Genomic DNA, 21,410 nt, shown 5'->3' with positions numbered 1-21,410 from the left:
TGAACCATGGGATGACACAATATGACAGAAATATAATTTCTCGTATAATTCACTCGTATGTGCCCTAAAAGGGCACATACGAGAATGCCTGGCTGCTCTGAGGCAGGATTGTTTACATCACCATGACAATTGTAATATATACTAAGCTTGATTATTTATAATGAAATGTTAAGTATATAACGATAATACACAGTTCTAGCAAAGTAATGGCATGTGCCGCAATGTGATTATCCACCCGATACCAAGGCTCCAGTTAAGTGATGTGAATATATGAGTGTAAATGTAGTGTATATCGAACGGCAATTAAAAAATGGTTAAAAAAAGCCTAGGAATGCATTACCCCTGTTGCTTACCGTTGACTTGGTAACTCAGATTTTCTGGGTTTCTATTTGCTGCCTTTATTTGCTTTTGGCTGTCCAGCTGGCGTAATTATGTAAGTACACACATGCATAGTGTCAACAAAATGACAAAATTGCATTTTTTTTCTAACTTAGCTATGCTGCACAGTATTACGAATACTGTACAGCATAGCTAAAAACCATTTACAAAACAAATAGGTCCCAAAGGCGAGACCTATTGGCTTTGTCAATGCTTGTTTAATTTGCTTTTACCTTCCTTGTACTAGAATAACCATTAAGCACAGGCAGCCATGTTATGTTATGTTATTTATTCCTCCCTCAATGAACTGGCACTTGCACTTTATTTGGCGATGGGTAAATCAAGTGGGGTTATCCCTTCTTATATGTGAATTATTAACATTCTGATGTTTTAAACTCTGAATTGTTTTTGTGTATAGTAGTCTATGATGTATGCAATTTTAGGGAGACCTAGGCTATCTATTGCTTTTAATCATTTGATGTACTTTTTATCTGCTGCACTTTTATTGCTATGCTTGTGGACGAAATAAAGGTTTCAAACTAAACAAAATGAGACACACACTCAAGAAGAAACTCGAGACCAACTTAGAAAATCAACATTTATTTATATACAATGTTAGACACCAAGAACTTCGCAATCGGGTGAGTACTATAGACCTTATCAAATTTTACAGTAGAAAAAACAGTTGAACAGAACAGCTGCCAGATTTGAGGCACGAGCCTCGAACATTATAATGTTATCCTATGGGAGAAACATTCACTGCACAAGGTTACTTGCAAATTACTTACAGGACTGTCCTTCAGGACTAAGGTGAGTAGGGGCCAAGTCCTAGAAACCATCAAGAGTTCAGTTTTACCTGCCATAGAGTGTCCGGGTGCAAAGGTGCTTTCAGCGGTCTGTAATCAATGGGAAAAGTACCCGTAAGAACGAGAAGGGACCAGACCGGCAGAACCCAAATGGGGGCTCCATTCTTGGGGGTCTTACGGCCTCAGGGACACCTTCAGTTTCAATGGACTCAAGCTGCGGGCTCGGGTACATAAGCATTTTGTCTGGCGGGTCGTCAAATTTGAGGCTACCGTGGTAGTGGGGGCAGCTACAGGAGAGAGAGAGAAGAAATAAAGCAAGACTACTACTGGTGTGGAGCTGGCCTCTGGTGAGAACCCTTGACGTGCAGGTGGTTTTGGCGGCAGAGTTCAGGCTGAACACAAACAAACCTTGGTGGTTGCAACAGGCGCCAGCATCCCGGGTATAGGTGTAGGGCGACTCCGGGTGGGTCCTGGGGTCTCCAAACACAGTGGACAGACAAATATGACCTCTTGGAGCACAAGGACCTCTTCCTGGGTGGCTGCTTCGCTGTGGAACCGGTGGCCTACAGACTGGTGCACCAGACTCCGCGGTCTGGCCTGCAGGCAAGTGGCTCCTCCACTTCTCGCTTTCTTCGGCTCTTCTTTGTCCTTCTTTTGAAGTCAGCTGAATTGGAGTTCCTGGCGTCAGGAAGACATCTAAATACTGAATTTAGGGGTGCTAAGTAGAGTGAAGGGTAGTAGCAAATGGGCTACTTACTCTTAGGGCCACTACAGCTATATATGACCACTTCCTATGGAGAGTGAGCATAACCCTGTCCCCAAGTTCCTAATTCCATCAAAAACAAGATGGTGGAATATTTCTTTCTTGGAGCACATTAGGGATGCGATTAGCCTGGAGGTACAACACGCCTACTGCATAGCTAATTTCCCACCTGTCCTATTGCCAAATGGGCCTCTAGGCAGGGGTGACATCTTCCAGGTAGGGGGAAGCCAGGGTTGCATATCAAAGATGGCAGAGGCTTTGAAGCCTCTGGCCTTGATATGTTCAATCACTAACCATCCTGCTGGAGATGTGAGTGCCTACCTCCAGAGCAGGCATTGCTTCTGGCATCAGAGAGCATAGGCTCGCACCTGCAGGAGGTTAGAAACATGTCTGTGGTGGCAGGCTGGACAATACAAGTGAACCAGCACACTAAGAGGCTGAGAGGATTTTAGGGGGCACCTCTAAGGTGCCCTCTGGGTGCATCTTTTAATAAATCCACTACTGGCATCAGTGTGGACAAGGTCTTCCGGTACCAAACACCATAGGTTTCAGTAAACCCATTATGTAGTTGGAGACCTCCTAATGTCCAGTACATATATTTAAGATGGCTTTCTTGTTCACTTGAAGTAGACAGTACAGGGGCATATCTGCTCAGGCAGATATGTCCTCACATGAAAAGAAATTCATCCTGCCTTAGGGGTATAAGGATGTAGGGTTGACTTACATATGTTGCATCGTTACATAAGCTCGTGGGCATGGCACACAGGGTGTGTGCTATGTTTTGTTTGCAGACTTGTTTGCACTATTTCACACAGTCTGCAATGGCAGTCTGCATGAGTTTGGTAGGGAGTCCCTTACAGTGGCACAATACATGCTGCAGCCCTTAGGGATCCTCTTTAGTACCCATGCCCAAGGTACCAGGGGAATTGTATACTGGGGACTTCCCGAAGTGGCAAAGGTGTTGACAATTGAGTTACAATAGAACAATGACCTTGTTTTAGGGAAAGAGCACTGGGGACATGGTTAGCAGTAACTCTGTGCACTTCAGTCAAACTTGCATCAAATACCAGGCAAAAAGTGGTTGGCGACCATAACAACAAGCATTTGCAATGCAATCGGTCTCGCATTATGAAAGTTTGAGCTATTGGTCTTGTAAATTACAATTTTTTTTATTTGTGTTGGTTTTGAAAATAGCTAAATTAATAGCTTTGTCATTTACAATGCCAATAGTTATAGTTTTCGCAAATGTGACACCTATAGCATTTGTAATGCAACATGTTTTGTATTTACGTGACTTAGATGTATTGATATTACAAATAACAATGGCTTTTAATTTTTTAAAAATAATATTTAAATAAAAGTGAATGTAATTTATAATGGCAATAGCTTAAACTTTTGTAAATAACTTTTGTGAAGATTATGTTCAGTGCATTTTATTGTGATGAAAATCCAAGAACAGAAGTGAAATATTAACATCTTTTTGTGACATTTGTAATAAAGCTTAAAACAAAATGTATTGAAACATTTCGAAACAGGAAAGAGAAACAGTGAAAACAAATCTGGAGAATCTATTGTGCTGATTGACTAACATTAAAACAGAGGCAATTTCAGGTGAGAGACAGCCGAAATAAAATTCAGGTGGGATAGTGCTGAAATAAAGTCCTTTTAACTTTGAAAATCATGAGTCTCCCGCCTGAATAGGGCTGTTGGCATGTATGTCAGCTCAAACGACTTCAACTACCTCAGTTAATGCTAGGATGGCCTCGTTTGCCGCGTGGCTCCTCCACTGCTCGAATGTGGTCTGACATGGCCGCTTGACAAGTATGACCCGTGTAACCTTCCTTGGAAAATTTGGAGGTGGGTTGGGCACAGTACCTCACAATAGTGCCCTCTCCCTTAGCCCAGAATCCTACTAACAAGGTATGGAGCGATCCAGTGGCTTAGACAGGCTGTCACCCATCTTACCTTTTAGAACACACACGCCTTTGTCATTGGCAGGCGGCAGAAAAATTGAGCACTGGTCTGGCTACTTGGACTTCTGGGGTTAACTTCGTTTGACACGTGTGTTTAGTCTGCCGAATGCCTCGTGTGCATGCCTAGTGTGTGGGAAAACCCACGCTTATCAAATTGCGCTCATGAAATAGGGCGGGCTGTGCAGGAAGGAGTTTGCAGTTTTTTCCCCTGCAGTTTTATATAGCGCGAACTCGACCTGAATGTATTGGAGCGCTTTATATGAGCACTAAGTCATTACAAAACGGCACATTAATTTTTGTTTTATAAGCACTGGGAGATTAATTGACTGGCCCAGAACCACTTTATTGTACATGGATTGATGCAACAGCAGGGCATGACGGAGATGCAAACGTGAAGTACAAACATGTTTTACATGGACGCCATATGTGCTGCGTGTGCCAGGGTGTTAAACTAGAAAAGTAAACACATTGAAAAGAAAGACGGACGGTACCATGTTAAAAGCTGCACAGCCAGCAATGATGTAAAGGAGTCAGGCGCCTTTCTTTTCTATTTAATCACGTTCAGACATGCATACAAGAGGATAAGGGGGGAGAGTGAAAAAAGCACCTTTTGGCCTTGTTGTCACCCTGGCTGGCTGCTCGGAAGCTGAGTGATGCATGTTGCCCCCGCCTTGCATGCTGCCTGCTGTGAACACCCCCAGGTAGTTGATGCCCCCGCTCTGTGCTCAGCTGGCTTCTGCATATGTGTTCATGTTTAGTTAGCAAATAACCAAACCTGCCGCCCCTTTCCAGAATATCTGCAGGGGCTCTAGGGATGTCTGCAAGAGAACAGCATCAACATGACCATGTAGCGAAAGCGGCAGAAAATGTTAGGCATGGGAGCCATTGTTAAAGCACTGCATTTTGCCTCATTTGAAAAGGAAAAAAAGTATTTTTAAAAGTAGATTCATGCGAGCAGCGCAGCATAAAAGACAGGCGTGCCATGTTAAGTCTGCAGCAGTCTGGCGCAATAAAAACAAGAGACAAACAAGCATTAGCAAAGCAACCAATCAAGCGGAAAACGAAAGCCGTGGAAAACTAGATGTGCCGGCCGGCCAGCAGTGAATAATTAGGGGAGAGAGAGGGGAACAGATGGCCGTGAAGCAGGGGGCGGGGCAGCGGAACCCTTTGAAGTCACGGCCGCAGGCCGTGAATAAGTGACAGCGGGAGGCCAAATGCTGCTGGCAGGGGGAAGCCTGTGGGGAAATGCAAGCTCGTGCACGAAGGAGCTTGTGGTCACGTGATTTCACGTGAACTTTTGAAAATCCGCATCGTAAAAAGTCAGCTTTTGGATGGACAGCAATAGGTTCGAGTAAACTCGACCTAAAAAGGGGCACCTTCCTAAAATAGTCTAATCCAAGAGACCAAGGACTGAAGAGCAGTGTTGAAACACCACTTTTATACTTCAGCATATGTAATGTGGTTTACTCAGAGCACCTATAATAGCTTCACCCTCCCAGTCCAAATATTTTAACATGTGACAGAGATGGCTTAAACTAAATTGCTGGTATAGTCGCAGAGGGTTTATCCTTTTTGATGACACGCTGCTGAATTCAGATCAAGGAGTGCTTCTCACTTCAGACTGTTTACATCATGCACATGTATTCTGAAAGCACAGGACACACAGAGATACAAGATTCTCCGTGCTGGGTCTAGGACTTTTCTGAAAAATTCCAATTCCCATACTATGAAGATAGCATATATTTTGAGTAAAGGGCGCAGAATACGTTCTATTGACAATCCATGCACTAGCTATTGAGACTATTTCCCCAGCATGTTTTTGTGCCTTTTTTGGACTTTGCACACAAGAGCCATCTTTCATATTTCTTTTAAACTAATCACTGGGACCAGAAACACTGTAGAAAGGGACAAAGTGGCACATTAGGTCATAAGCGGCAGACGTGTTACATAGATCAATAATAGAGGAGAATGCGGATGATACAGCAACAGGACATTATGTTCCAAATATTTTATATACAGGATTATAAATAGCTGGCTGAGAAAGGCCCAAGGTGATGAGGAGAGGGGTAAGGACATGGGTTAGGAATGCATTAAATGTTACAGTGGTGGGTCAGCCAGGCATTATTCATAGAGTCTGTGCTAGGTCTCACAGACTTAACGTCCTCATTGGCTAGACCCAAGAAAGCAAAAGGCTTTGTGAGGAAATGTGGTGTATTGTATGGTGTTATGTTATGTTATGTTAGTGCTATTTGTATTGCGCACGGCTGCTCCAGCGAAGGAGCGTCCCGGCGCTGTATGGTGTGGCTCTGTCACCTCACCGTGTAATACACTTACGGACCCTAAGGTTCAGTTTGTCAAACTTTCAGCTCAACTCTGGGTAGTTGTGGCTCTGAGCAGCAAGGTTTACATATAAGAACAAGTGTAAAGCAGTTAAACAGCACCAAATCAATTGAAGAAATCCATAAGACACCAAAGAAAAGCATCACCAATTTATTAAAAATACGCTGTAATTTTAAGTATTTTTTAAGTACACCACAATGAAAAAGATACACCGGATGGTTACAGACATATAACATTTACAAGATATAGTAAATTGAGGTATTGTTAGTCAACCAAAAACAAGCACTGGCAAATTCAACAAATTTGACACTTAGAAACGTTTTTATTAAAACGCTTGGGCTAGGTGTAATGCAGTCACTTGAAATCACTTTAAGCGACCACCTCTGGTGGTGAGTCGGTCAGGGGGACCAGCATGGTCCTCACAAACAGTTACCTCAGCAGGTGAAGCAGTCTTCCATCCGTTTCAGGCACTTTTATCCTTTGCAGGGCTTTACTATAGAAGTGGTCCCAATACAAGTGATTGAGAATCCTGAAGATGCTCAAAGGATGCTGTGGAGGTGATGCAGTAGACAGGAGTTTTTACTGGGACTACTCCTTGTTCCACAAAGGTGGTGAGGAAGTCTTGGTCAAAGGGGCGACATCCTTCGAAGACCTATTGGTGCTGGCAGAAGTCCAGTCACCACTGGACTACCAGTCGCCCAGTATCGCGGTCAAAAGCCAATCCTTCCTGTGTGGATAGCTCAGGCAAAGACCCAGGACACCCCAGTAGTCCCAAGGGGGACCTCCATATACACCAAGCGCAACCGGAGCATTGGATGCAGCTTTGTGGATAGGGTCCTGGTCCCTGGTGCTGCACGGCAGTGATTAGCGAAGGCAGGCTTCTCAGATGTTGGGTTCCAGTTGTGGACAAGAGGCCAACTCACTGATCCTTGGAGTCTCTTGGCTTTGGCTGGGTTCTGGAGACAATTTCTTCTCGAGGGGAGCGCTTTGCACAGAGACAACGGTACAAAAGGGGGTGGTGATGGACGGAGCATCTGAATCAATCAAACCCTCACACCCAGTCAAAAGATCTGGGTTTAATCCATCACCGTTCTTTAGCCCACTCTGCCACCCCAGTTCAGACATGGCTATATGCAAATCAGTCTGACCTTGTGCCTCATGGGAACAGTCCAGCCCGAACTGCCAAGACAGGTCTTCCCTGGACCGGAAACAAGCTTCTGAGGGCCGGTTTCTGGCATTCCAGCCGTCTTCAGCCCGGCTTGCTTGAATCCAGTGGCAACAGCGCCGTGAGGGGAACGGCTTAGCAGTCTTACCTGGGGCATACATAACTCCGCCGTGAGGGGAACAGCTCGACATTCACCAGCACAGCCGCACCGCCAACATCGCCGCCGTGAGGGCAGGGAACTCCATCTCCCAGGTGCCCCGGCGGTGGTGATGCCAGCAGAGTGCCCGGAGGCGCGTTAAAAGAGTGGAACGCCTCTCGCCCCGCGAGTCTCGCCCGGGCAAAGCCCGGGCCAAGGGCGGGCCCATCTAAGCCCGTTAGAGACCGGTGGAGGCCGGGCTGGGCCAGTCCTCTAACGTTCACTTCTAGCCTGGGTTGGTGAGTTGCAGTAAGCACACATTGTAACCAGGGCTCGAGTCGGGGTACCACGTGGGTGGACGGCGTCCCCCCACTTCTTTTAACTTATTTTACTGGGTGGACGCCGTCCCCCCTGACCAAAAGCAGGACTGGACAATGATTGCGTTACTTACCGGACCGGCCGCCAGGTCGATCTCCCAACCTTGACGTACTTCGTGCATACGTTCACTCAGTTTCTTATTTCCTTTAAAGAGTTTGCCAGTGAAGTGCAGTTCTGTTTTCTCGTCTTTCTTGGAACAAAATGGTTTACCTTAAAAGGGGAATTGCAGCATTCCCTATGAGTGTTTTATTTTCCATTGATAGAAGTCTATATTTTAAACTTTCGTGACGTCATTTCCTGTTGTGACGTCACTTCCTGTCTTTGAGCGTCCCCCCACTTCTTTATTTAGGACTTGTGCCCTGATTGTAACCATATATATATATATATTTCTATACAGCTATATACTGCTCAGACTGGTGATCTGTACCTCTGATAATGTCTACCCGAGGGAGTAGAAGCAAAACTGCTGCTGGAGGATCCCCATCTACAGGCACCCTGGACAACTTTATCATAAGGGTTAATACCTTTATAGACCAAGGGATCACATTAATAGAGCGTAGGGTGTCCCAAGACCTCGCCTTGTCAAAGAAAAGATCTTCTATGGGTCCATTTGTAGCGGCCAAAACCCCTGAACATCCTAAGGCTGGGGGACTTATAGACTTCCAGGCAGAGGTACATGTTGATAGATGTAGTTTACCTAATACGGTAGATCTCTCAGCGTCTCATCTATCACGTGCCTCGCTATTAAGCACAGATTTGGAAAATACCCCGGAATTAGTCATCAGTCAACGTATACATGAGTCAACGTATACATGAGCCCCCTCGCGGCCATCGCACGCCAACACAACCTCAACATCATCTCTTACGCGGACGACACTCAACTGATCCTTTCCCTCACCAATGACCCCAGCACCGCCAAAACCAACCTACACGAAGGAATGAAAGAAGTTGCCGAATGGATGAAACAAAGCCGTCTGAAACTGAACTCGGACAAAACAGAAGTCCTCATCCTAGGTACATCCCCCTCTGCATGGGACGACTCCTGGTGGCCAGAAGCCCTCGGAAAAGCACCCATCCCGACAGACCATGCACGGAACCTAGGTGTCATCCTGGACTCTTCACTCTCAATGAACAGACAAGTCAACGCCGTATCCTCTTCCTGCTTCAACATTCTTCGCATGCTCAGAAAAACATTTCGCTGGATCCCCTCCGAAACAAGGAAAACAGTCACCCACGCTCTGGTCACGAGCCGACTGGACTACGGAAACACCCTCTACGCAGGCACCACCGCAAAACTCCAGAAGAAACTCCAACGAATCCAAAACGCCTCAGCCAGGCTCATATTAGACATCCCACGCAACGAACACATCTCTGGCCACCTTAAAGACCTCCACTGGCTACCCGTTGACAAGAGAATCACTTTCCGTCTGCTTACCCACGCACACAAATCACTCTACGACATCGGGCCAGATTGCCTCAACTCACGACTGTCCTTCTACACCCCCCCCCGCCAACTACGTTCGTCCAGCCAAGCCCTCGCCACTGTACCTCGCATCAACAAGACCACCATGGGTGGCAGATCCTTTTCATACCTGGCTGCTAAAACATGGAACTCACTCCCCGCTCACCTCCGCCTTACCCAGAACCACCTAGCATTCAGAAAGCAACTTAAAACATGGATATTTGACAAGTAATCCTCCTCCCCTTCCTAAGCGCCTTGAAACCCTATGGGTATGTAGTGCGCTATACAAATCCCTTGACTTGACTTGACTTGACTCAGGAAAACACAAGTGTTAATACACTGAAGGGAGGAGGGAGGGCGCCATCCCTAAAACACAGGAATTAAAATAGTGAGGGGAAGGGGACGTCATCAGAAAAAGACTACCAGGGTTGTCACCCTAAAACCAAACATAAACCAGGACCCTCAGGGCAGTGAGGTTATAACAAAGTCTGGGAGTGCAGGGAATTTAGAAGGTCCAACCAGCCCGGGTGGGAGAATTGTTAGTAGGGAAGCGGCTGACACCCAAATATTGTTGAAATTAGAAGAGCTCCTTAAATGCTATCTCTCACCTATTGAGAATAGATTATCCCACATGGAAAAGCAACTAGCTGATCTCTGTACCAAGTCTATCTACCAAAAAATATCGGGGGCCCAGAAAGTTGGGAGCAACACACTAAGCAGTAAAAAAGCTAATGCACAAGCTCCTACAAAACCCCACCTAGTAGCGGTTAACTCCAAGCCTAATCCAGCCCCAGTTGTTGAAAAGAGAGTGGAAAAGGAAGGTATATCCAACACAGGCCTCGATCTTCCTGGTAAAGGGTCCACTCCACCCAGGGAACACAACACGCATCAAAAGGGAAACAAAAATGGTGGAGTAGCGGACAGAGGAAGAGTGGTGAACCTCCCCCCGGAGGCCACACCATACGTGGTGGTCATGACGGGGGTCCCAGAAATGGAGGCACCCCATGAGGAAACCAACTGGTCGCTACATAATAAAGTCCGACACTGGCTTAACCAAAACCGGCCTTTACCCCCATATCGCAGAAGTAAGATCTTGACAGTGACGAGGGTGGTATGGCTGGGGCATCAGAGGAAATCTGTCCGGGGAGATTGTGTGATAATTAATTTTGAGGACCCACACACTGCTGCTCAAGTTTGTGCATGGGAGACACAAGAAAGGTTTGAAGGTATAGCCACTAGACGACTGTCCTTTTTCTACCCCCCTATGAGCGGACCCATGCGGGATCCTAGAGCTAACAGCAACTGGCATAGAGTAGGGCATCGAGATTGGGGTTGGAACCAGGGGCCTTGGGGGGAGCACCCACCCAATAGAGCCAGTTCTTAGGGATAACTGGGGGGGCTTCCCGATCATGAATAGGTTTAGCTGCCTGGATATGGTGAATTGACATGCACTATCACCAAGTCTCTCAAATAGGGGGATCACGATCCCTACAACTGCCACCAACTCTGCGACTGGGAAAGTGGACCCTATAGCTCCCCATTTCGATGATAGCTGCGGGGCTGTTGCTACCCTACAAACAAAGATCCCAAGGGGTATCGGTGACACCAATTTACCATTGGAATTAGTTAGTCCCTTAGAAGATATTAGCGAGCCTGATCCCTGCGAGCAGGGTGGGAATAATGGAGTCATCTTTGACTTATCTGCTATAGGCCACAGGGTTATTTATTTGCTATCTTGGAACGTGGCTGGGTTGCAAAAAAAGATGTTTTTACCAGAATGGAATGCATTCATCGAGAAGTTAGACGTATGCATGTTCCAAGAAACCTGGAGCCTGCTCCCAGTGCACAAATCCGGTTATGCAACCTTCTTTGATGCCTGCATTAAGCTATGGCAAGGGTAGACCAGCGGGAGGACTTCACATTTGGGTAAAAACTGGATTGAACTGGGATATTACCATTCACGAATCAGTGTCCAGGGACATCTTACATATCTCCTTCCCAGGACATAACAACGGGTGCAGGATAGACTTTCTTAATATTTATTCTAGAGGGTCTCCGGGGGACACAACCTCAGATACATTTGCGATCCTAGAACAGGTATTAGCCAAATGTCTGACAACCTCAATCTTAGTGGGAGGGGATTTCAATTGTACATTCAAACCCCTATCTAGGGATGACCCCCTGGGTATAGAGGAGGACTCCTCCAGATGGTCCATCCCAGCCCTCTCACTTGCTCCAATTAGAAAATGGTCAGCAAAATCAATACAGATCAATGCCCTGACCATGGAATTTAATTTGAGAGCATTAAAATGGTAGGTCAATTTCTGACCGTGACGGAGCAATGACCTTTAATAGGCTTAATGGCCCGCCCAGAATTGACTACATCCTATTGGATGTCACACTGTGGTGCGACCTAATAGATATGGAGGTCGTACCTTCGCTGGACAGCGACCATAACCCCTTATGCATGAAGATAAGGTGGGGTAAATTAAAGGGAAGTGGCAATAAAGCCCCCTTGAAGATAACCAGTGAGGTTGTCCCTTGCAATGGTAACCGCAGGCTGAAATGGGATAAGGTTCAACTACAGGAAAAATCTTGAAAGGATTAGGGCACATGTAGCTGAACTGACAGCAGAGTTGGAGGAATTCGAAATGAGTAATGACAGTGACCAGGGGCCGCCATTTTCCTGGGCTTACAAGAATACGATAGATGAGGTAGGACAATACTTTGTAGTCCAGGGCAAAATGGGCAGAGGGAACAATAAACCGGCCACTTCCAGTAACCATGGTATTCAGACCAGTGTAAGGAAAACGGAAGGAGTTAACAGTCGCCTTGCTTAAAAAGAATCCCTCACTAGTTACAGCGGCTAGGAAGGACTATGCAAGGGCGATAGTGCTGGCAAACTTGAGTGGGAGGAACAACATTGGCAGGATCTTAAATCCGCTGCCAACATGAAGAACGCTATGCTGTTCAGGGATTTGATTAATAAGGCTAGGCAGCAAAGTGTACCACCAATTGCTAACCACATAACGGAACAGCAATGGCATTCCCACTTCTCAGTGCTGTATGATGGGAGAGAAGTATTAGACTCACCTCTCGCAGACTCAGATTCTAGGACCCAAACCCTAGCGGAACTCGAAGAACCATTTCTGCCCTCTGAAGTAATAGTTGCCATTAGACACCTGACCCCTAGGAAGGCAGCTGACCCGGACGGGATACCAGGGGACCTTCTTTTGAATGACCCTGAAGCCTGGGGCAGATTAATCGCCCTAATAATGAATCTGATCTCTAAGGGTTATCCCGTGCCAGACTCATGGAAGGGAGCAGAGGTGGTAACAGTGTACAACAAGCATTTGCAATGCAATAGGTCTCGCATTAGGAAAGTTTGAGCTATTGATATTGTAAATGACAAATTTGTTATTTATGTGTTGGTTTTGAAAATAGCGAAATTAATAGCTTTGTTATTTACAATGCCAATGGTTATAACTTTCGCAAATGTGACACCTATAGCATTTGTAATGCAATAGGTGTTGTATTTATGTGACTAAGATGTATTGATATTACAAATAACAATGGCTTTTAATTTTTTTAAATAATTAATACTTTAATAAAAGTTATTGTAATTTATAATGGCAATAGCTTAAACTTTTGTAAATAAGTTTTGTGAAGATTATGTTCAGTGTATTTTATTGTGACGAAAATCGAATAACAGAAGTGAAATATTAACATCTTTTTGTGACATTTGTAATAAAGCTTGAAACATTGAGAGAACATATTTGAACCAGTTGTTGTTGAATGGTTGCACAGATTGATATTGTGGTGGCACAGAGTGATGCTGTGGCGTTCAGTAGTGCCCCTCAAAGATGATCAGTAGGACCATCGAAGAGCAATTATTTGCAAATTTACTGAATTACATTTTTGAATCTAAAGTCAGGGTAGAAATGTGCTCCACTGCTCGTGGCATACCAGAGCAGCGAAGTGCATGGGGCTTGCAATACAAGCAGTGGATGTTTCTCTACCCTCTCAAGTACGTGATTTCTCGGAGCCAGCCTACACTAGGCAGGCGCACAGGTGGTGGTTGTGTGGCAGGCCAAATCTTGCTGGGTTCCTTTGTGAAAAAGGAATGCAGCAAGATGTGCACCAGCCACACTGCTTGACAAGCATCTGAGCTCACATTTGACACCAGGGTCTTAAATCTGTTAAAAATGCAAACGGCACTCACACTGCTCGTTTTGCGAATTAACTGATTTGGTTTGGGCATCCATGCTGGACCCAATATGCACATATAGACACCATCTGTTATGGCACTGGAGGAGAAAATATTTTTGGAAATATATTATAGGCCACACTTTGTAAGTGCTGTGCAAAAAGTTCTTTTCTTTAAGTTGTAGGTAAGGTTGCCAAATATGGAAGAGCGCACACCTCCCTGCATCGCAAAAATCTTGTACCCCCACCAGCCCGCCCGTTCTACCTGCCCCATGCTATACATGTTAATGGACAGTTCGGAATACCCAACACCCACGTAAGTATAATTCTTCAAGCAAACTTTGCACAAAAAACACGTCAGAAAGCAAGATCTGTGTTAGGATTTGCCCGCACATGTCCAATATCAATCATCATTCTTACTCACCACAATTTAAAAATAAAACAGAAAGACAAATGTTATTGGCTTCACAAAAACAACTGCATGCTTCACCCCGACACCAGAAACTATAACACTGACATTTTAAAAAGTCCCTTGGCCCGGAATTCCTATTTTTCACCTCACAACTGCTTCAGTTATGCTTCAACAACGCACAAGGCCGTGATCCCGGCACTACACGTTACAGAATCCACGTGGCCTCCCAGCACAGCAGAGTACCTTTCTCGTGCCCGGCGCTCGGCGGTGCAGCACAGGGCCGAAAAGCTCTTCGGTGTTTTCGTCTCCTCGCCTGAGAGGTGATCTTTCAGCTCCATGGCAGCGTTTTAGTTTGGTAAAACAGAGTTCAGCTCTGTAAAACGTGCAGCACGAGTCGAACAAAAGTGCAAAAGAATACAAGCCGTGAGCGTGCGCATAACAGCAAACATTATAACAGGCAGATTTTCTACTGGTGGCAGTCTACAGTCTGAGCACAGCAGCTGCCTCTTTTTATAAACGTGCACGCAACTGCTCACAGATGGGCTCACCAGGTTGACATGTGTGCGTCGGAAGACGAAAACACGGCAAGTAACGGTTCTACAAAGTGAAAACAGGCTGAATTTAAAGCACAATGCTTACCTGATCAAAAGTAAATCTGTTACCATCTTGTAACACCTTGAGAGGTAAACAACAGTATGTGGACATTCTGGTGCATATAAGTCACTGCAGCACAGGCCCGCATCCCGAAACCGGAAGTTCGGAAGCGCCAAGCCAGTAGTGGGGCGGGACTTCAGTCTTCCGCGAAGCCCGCGCCCACGGAGTGGATGGCCCAGGAGCAGTCGTGGCGCATCGGTCCTTCCCCTGAAGCTGGGCCCGCCTTCCCACCACTGCCTCCTCCACCCGGAGCCTCCGGAGCTGCAGAGGAGCCTGACTCTCTAGACGGCCGGAGTACGAGGAGGAAGAGGCGGAGATTCCGCTGACCGCTCCGGCGCCTAACCAGTAAGTACCGATTCGGGGGTATGGCAGATCTCCCGGTGCATGGGGCGGGGGTGTGTGTGTGTGCAGGGGGGGGGTAGGGGGTGGTGGCGTGTGTGTGGGTGTGCGGGCGTGTGTGTGCGCGTGGCATCATGTGTATGTGTGCGCGTGTGTGTGTGCAGGGGGGGTGGGGGCTGGCTGTGTGTGTGTGTGTGCCCCGTTAGTGCATGCGAGCCCAGCGAAAGCAGGGGCTGTGTGTGCGTCTGCGCAAGCGCGTCTCAGAAGCGCGCTCCCGCGGTCAAATCTGAGAATGGAAAAGCGCGCGTCTGACTCATGTCTACATTCCCAGAAACGGGTGACAATAGTTGTCGAGCAGACAGCAATCAATGCTTCGCATTGAATGCAGGTCGAGCTCGACCTAAAAAGGGCGCAAGAGATGACCCTGCCAATTACACACCGATCAGTCTGATTGACTTGATCCAGAAGGTGTTTGGCAGGGTCATCATTTCTAGGGTGGGTGTTTGGATGGAAGAGGAGCATGTTCTCTCCCACTTTCAAGCAGGTTTTCGCCAGAAGGTGGGCACGATGGACCAGGTCTTCCGTTTTTTTTCGATCTATTGGAAGGCCGTGACCATCAACAAGGGTAGCCTCTATCTGGCATTCATAGATCTCAAGACAGCGTTCGACCTGGTCCCTCGTGCAAGGCTGTGGGATATTTTGGGGAAGATGGGCTTCCCAGGGTCACTTTTGTGTCTTATTGTGAAGCTACACGAGGGGAATTATGCGAGGATCAGATGGGGCACCCAGGGACAACTGACAGAAAGGGTGCCCGTGAGGAGTGGAGTCCGCCACGGATGTGTTATGGCACCGACCCTTTTCTCCCTCTTTGTGAATTGAGTGGTGGATCATCTGAGGGAGGAAGCGGCAGATGCGCCATCCCTGGCGGGGAAAAAAACACCCACTCTAATCTTCGCGGATGACACCATCTTGATCTCTAAAACCCCCACAGGTCTTCAAAAACTCTTGGACCGCTTTAGTGTATTTTGCACTGATTAAGGCCTCACTATCAACACCTCTAAAACAAAGCTTATGGCCATTTCACCTTCTAAGAGATTCAGGAACAATGTTTCCCTTAACGGTGTCCCCTTGGAGTTGGTCGATTCCTTTGACTATTTGGGGGTAAGGGTAAACAGCCGGAGAAATGGAAAGACCACTTGGCCAAAATGTTATCAAACCACAAAAGAGTTTCAGGGGTGGTTCTAAGGGAACTGCGGGAGTCATCTAGCAAACCTGTGGCACCGACTCTTGCAATTTATGACGGTAAAGTATTGCCGACAGCCTTATACGGATCAGAGTTGTGGGGGTTTGAGAACATAACAGAACTAGCCACGTCTGAAAATAAGTTTAAGAGAGACCTGGTGGCCCTCCCAGTATCCACCCCGTTAATCCCACTACGGTTAGACCTAGGTAGGTGCCCCATAAAAGATTTAGTGCGTCTGCGCCCACTACTCTTTTGGGTGCCATTACAGCAGTACCCAGTAGTCAAAATGGAAAGTGGGGGTAAAACTGCGAAAAAGCCTGTTTCCTTACAGGCATTACAAGCAGCCACCTGATTTTCAGTGTTAAATTGTGTTGCAGCCATGATTCAACAACCCTCTGCAAACAGTTAGCATTAAAATAAAGCAAGCGGTGGCACTGTTAATAGCCATGATTAAACAAGTAAAATACTAACCTCTTCAAATCCCATTTCGAACAAGCATTCCACAGCTCCACGGATGGGCAGCAGCCTAGTGGAAAAAGCCGGATTCCCGATGCGAATGGAGCGGTATTTGTCTTCATTTGGACTTCTAATATATGAAAGAGTAAGAGGTTTAGTAAATGGATACAGTACATTATATGTAACAAAAATACTATACAAGACTTAATATGCACCATTTTCACAATCTTATTTCTCAAAGACTGGTTAAATCAGTAAACTACTTCTTCGCAGAGTCCTGGTGAGATCTCCCTGATGAAATGTGTTTAATATGCAATACATCCTCGTACTAGCTCTCTCTCTAGCAAGAATGGGATTTTAACAGGAACTATATAATGGTGACAGCCGTTTCAGGCTAAAATGGGTGTTCCACTGCCACTATAACAACTCAAAATTAAAATCTGCTCCATCAGTAGCTTGTGACATCAACACATAAGCAACAGTCAGATAGGCATGTCCTTAAGACTAAAAGCACAAGTTACTACTTGTGTAACAATATATCTGTAAGAGACATCAGTTAGTGATAGATTCCTTACCTTAGAATATCCCCAGACGTCAGACTGGATCCGGAAATTTTTGCGTAGCAGTACCCTTGCGCGTCGGTAGGCGTCGTCTGCGGCTCCAAGTCCGTCGTCGGCGCCGTGATGACGTCGGAGTACTTAGACGCCGCCTCCGCGTGCTGACGTCAGTTCTTAGACACAGCTTTTCCGCGCCAGAAACGCAGAGCCATGCTCTAACCAGTGAGCCACGCTTCTCTACCTTGGGCAGGAAAGAGGGTTTTGTCCGCAACACAACTTTGTCCGGATGGACAGAAAGGAAAGGAGGTTTAGAGGATAGAGCCTGGAGCTCACTCACTCTCCTGGCAGAGGTGATGGCAACTAGGAAAGCAGTCTTCAGAGTAAGAAGGCGGATAGGACAGCTGTGAAGTGGCTCAAAGGGAGCGCACATCAAAAAAGTAAGAACCAGGTTCAAGTCTCACTGAGGCATCACGAAGGGAACAGGTGGAAACGTGTGTGTGATGCCTTTCAGGAATCTATTTACAATAGGGGACTTGAACAAAGATGGTTGATCAGGCAGCCTCAGGAAGGCTGAAAGGGCAGAAAGTTAGCCCTAGATATTGCCCAGAGCAGAGCCCTGCTGGGCAAGAGAAAGAAGGAAGAGAAGAACCTCAGAGAGAGGGGCAGAGAGGATCCACAGCCTTTGCTGTGCACCATGCCACAAATCTGTTCCACCTGCAGGCGTATACCGACTTTGTGGAGGGACGCCTGGCTGCCAGGAATGATGTTACAGTCTTCAGGAGGCAAGTCAAATGGCCTCAACTGACGCCGCTCAATCTCCAAGCACGGAGGTGGAGACTGGACAGGTTTGGGTGGAGGACCATCCCCTGCTGCTGCGACAGAAGGTCCTCCTGAAGAGGCAGACTAACCGGGGGATCGACTGACATACTGAGTAGCTCGGGATACCAGTACCTTCGTGCCCAGTCCGGAGCCACAAGGATGACTTTTGCCCGGTCGCGCTTGATCTTCAGCATTCTGGGCAGAAGTGGTATAGGCGGAAAGGCATACAACAGACCACAACTCCACTCGCATCGAAAAGCGTCTCCGAGCGAGTGCCGCGTTGGAATTTCCAAGGCGGCACTCGCTCGAACGGATGACATTGCGCGTTCTCTTCTATGGCGAATAGATCTAACTAAGGCTCTCCCCACTGCAGAAAGAGACCTTGCACCACGTCAGAGTTCAGACGCCATTCGTGATCCATCATGCACCGGCGGCTGAGTTCGTCCGCCCTGGCGTTCAGAGAACCTGCCAGGTGTTGAACCACCAGGGTCACACCCTGATGTTCCAGCCACTGCCAAAGGCGCAGAGCCTCCTGGCAGAGGGTCCAAGACCCCACCCCGCCCTGTTTGTTGCAGTACCACATGGCGGTGGTGTTGTCCGTCAACACCTGCACTACACTCCCCCGGACAGAGGGGAGGAATGCCTTCAGTGCTAGACGAATCGCCCACAGGACCAAAAGGTTGATATGGAGCCGGGACTCCGCCGGATACCAGAGGCCTCTGATGTCCGCCTCTCCCATGTGGCCTCCCCAGCCCTGGAGGGACATGTCCGTCACAACTACGTGCTCCGGTTGGGGAAGGGAGAGGGATCTGCCGCTGACCCAATCGCGGTCCGTGAGCCACCACTGCAGCTGTCTCGCAGTGACCTCCGAGATCAGGACATGGTCGGACAGGTTGCCCTGATGCTGGGCCCACTGAAACTTCAAGTCACACTGCAGAGCCCGCATCCGCCAACCGGCGTGATGCACCAGAAGGATGCAGGAAGCCATCAGCCCCAGAAGCCGCAGCGTCAACATGACCGAGACTCTGGATAAAAGCTAAAATGATCGGAATCATAGCCTGCATATCCCGAACCCGCTGTTCGGGTGGGTAAACCCAAAACTGCACCGATTCGAGAACCGTTCCGATGAAAAGGAGCTTCTGAGAGGGGCACAGGTGTGACTTTGGCACATTAATCGAGAACCCCAGCTGGTGCAGGAGGTCTGCCGTCGTCTGGAGGTGGCTGACGTCTGTCTGGGGCGAGCCCGCCTTCAACAACCAGTCGTCGAGGTAGGGGAAGACTGAAACCCCTAACCTGCGCAGATGAGCTGCGACCACCGCCATCACTTTCGTGAACACCCGTGGGGCGCTGGTAAGGCCGAAGGGGAGCACGGTAAACTGAAAGTGCTTGTGGCATACCGTAAACCGCAGGTAGCGCCGGTGGGCCGGCAGGACGGGGATGTGGAAATAAGTGTCCTGCAAGTCCAACGTTACCATCCAGTCTCCTGGGTCCAGGGGAGCTAAGACCTGAGTCAGAGTCAGCATTATGAACTTCTCCTTCCGGAGGAAGCCGTTGACGTTCCGTAGGTCCAAGATAGGGCGTAGGCCCCCTTTGCCCTTCTTGGGTACCAGAAAGTAGTGGAAGTAGGAACCACATCCTACTTCTGGCCCAGGAACGCGCTCGATTGCCCCCTTGGCCAAGAGGGCCGAAACTTTCTCCTGCAGAAGCCGCAAATGATCCCTTGATACGTGGTGGTATTGCGGTGGCATGGCTTGAGGGGTCGTCTCGAAGGGGAGGGAGTAGCCCCTTCGGACGATTTGCAGCACCCACCTGTCCGATGTGACAGTGCGCCAGTGGGAGTGGTGATGGCGAAACCACCCCCCCACTGGCGTCACATGGGCCTGAAAGCACTGACTAGGAGGGTTTTGAGGCGGATGCTGCGGGGGAAGGTGTGGACTGGCCTCGTCGTTGTTCCTGACTGCCTCCATGGCTATTTCCACGGCCGCCGCCGCCTGGCTGGCAGCACGTGTGGGGGCGCCCCTTCCTTGGCCACGAAAGGAGCGAAAGGCACCCGTTTGCTAGCACAGGGCCGAGAGGCCCAAGGACTTGGCCGTAGCCCTGGAGTCCTTAAAGCGCTCAAGCGCATGGTCTGCCTTGTCGCCAAAAAGACGACGGCCATCAGATGAATGACGACGTCTCTTCGACTTCTTGTGCTTACCTGACGACTTCGACCCGGAGGTGTGATGTCGACTGTGATGGCTCCCACCCCGCGACCTGTCCCTCGACCTCCGTTGGGACCCGGACCTCTCGTGGCACGGGACCGACTGCCAGAGTTAGAGTCGCTTGCGGGACCGCTCCCGCCTAGCCTTCGAAGTCAGGGCCCGGCAGTCGGAGCAGGTCTTGTCGTGGTCGACGCCGAGACAGTGGAGACACCGACGGTGAGGGTCGGTGACCGACATCAGTCGGTCGCAATCCTCACAAGGCTTGAAACCTGGGATCCCTATCGGCACCGCCCGGAGTCGCAAGACTCAAGAAAAATGATCAAAAGGGATCATAAAGTCTAGTCAAAAAGTGACTAAAGTACTGCTTTTTTCAGATCTTTGCTTGCTGGCACGGAAAAAAGAAGAAGAACTGACGTCAGCACGCGGATGCAGCGTCTAAGTACTCAGACGACATCCTCACGGCGCCCACGACACGGACGCGGAGCCGCAGACGACGCCTACCGACGCGCAAGGGTACTGCTACGCAAAAATTTCCGGATCCAGTCTGACGCCTGGGGATATTCTAAGGTAAGGAATCTATCACCAACGCGTCTCTTTCAGATCTTGCAAGCTAAAGTGGACATGACAAATAAATATCAATGCACCTAGGAATGCCCTAAGAAGGTGGACCAAGAGCTCAAACCAACATCACAGATAACACAAAATACACACTGGACCTCTTATGGGATAGTGAATCAAAAACTAGACAGGAGGACACAGGTTACCAGCAATGCACTGTGGCATCTCAAGATGCTTACTTCCTAGCTAGAAGGAATACCACAGTATAAAAGAGAAGTGGTGGTGAACACAAAGAATGCTGACCCTCAAAAGAGCCGCAACATTCTTAGGATGCTGCATTAAAACCAAGAATGGATATCAAAGATTACCCACAGAGGTCCAAATACCCCTGCAAGATGGTGTAGGCCATAAGTTTATCTGGTTGCTGACTTTTAAAAGAGTAAAAAGAGCACAGACCTTTTTTACCTTTAAATAAATAGGACTTGCTCTAGTCAGGAACATATTGTCTTACGGCAGAGGGAGACTCCAAGGGACGGTACAAGGCTGTTTAAAAAGGATGCAGCG

At 47.9% G+C, this 21,410-nt stretch overlaps 1 protein-coding gene across 1 annotated transcript in view; it reads right to left on the bottom strand.

Moving 5' to 3' along the window:
• NGLY1 (N-glycanase 1) overlaps positions 1-21,410 on the bottom strand; it is a 421,608-nt gene that overhangs the window by 357,434 nt on the left and 42,764 nt on the right. The window contains exon 2 of the mRNA XM_086942132.1: positions 16,727-16,841. Coding sequence (XP_086798258.1) covers positions 16,727-16,841 — 115 coding nt within the window. The remainder of the gene's footprint in view (positions 1-16,726; positions 16,842-21,410) is intronic.

Source organism: Lissotriton vulgaris, chromosome 10 (genome assembly GCF_964263255.1).
Source record: "Lissotriton vulgaris chromosome 10, aLisVul1.2, whole genome shotgun sequence".
Classification (NCBI taxonomy): Eukaryota; Metazoa; Chordata; class Amphibia; order Caudata; family Salamandridae; genus Lissotriton; species Lissotriton vulgaris.
The sequence above is the reverse complement of the archived record's forward strand: the minus strand, read 5'-3'. Positions and strand labels throughout refer to the sequence as shown.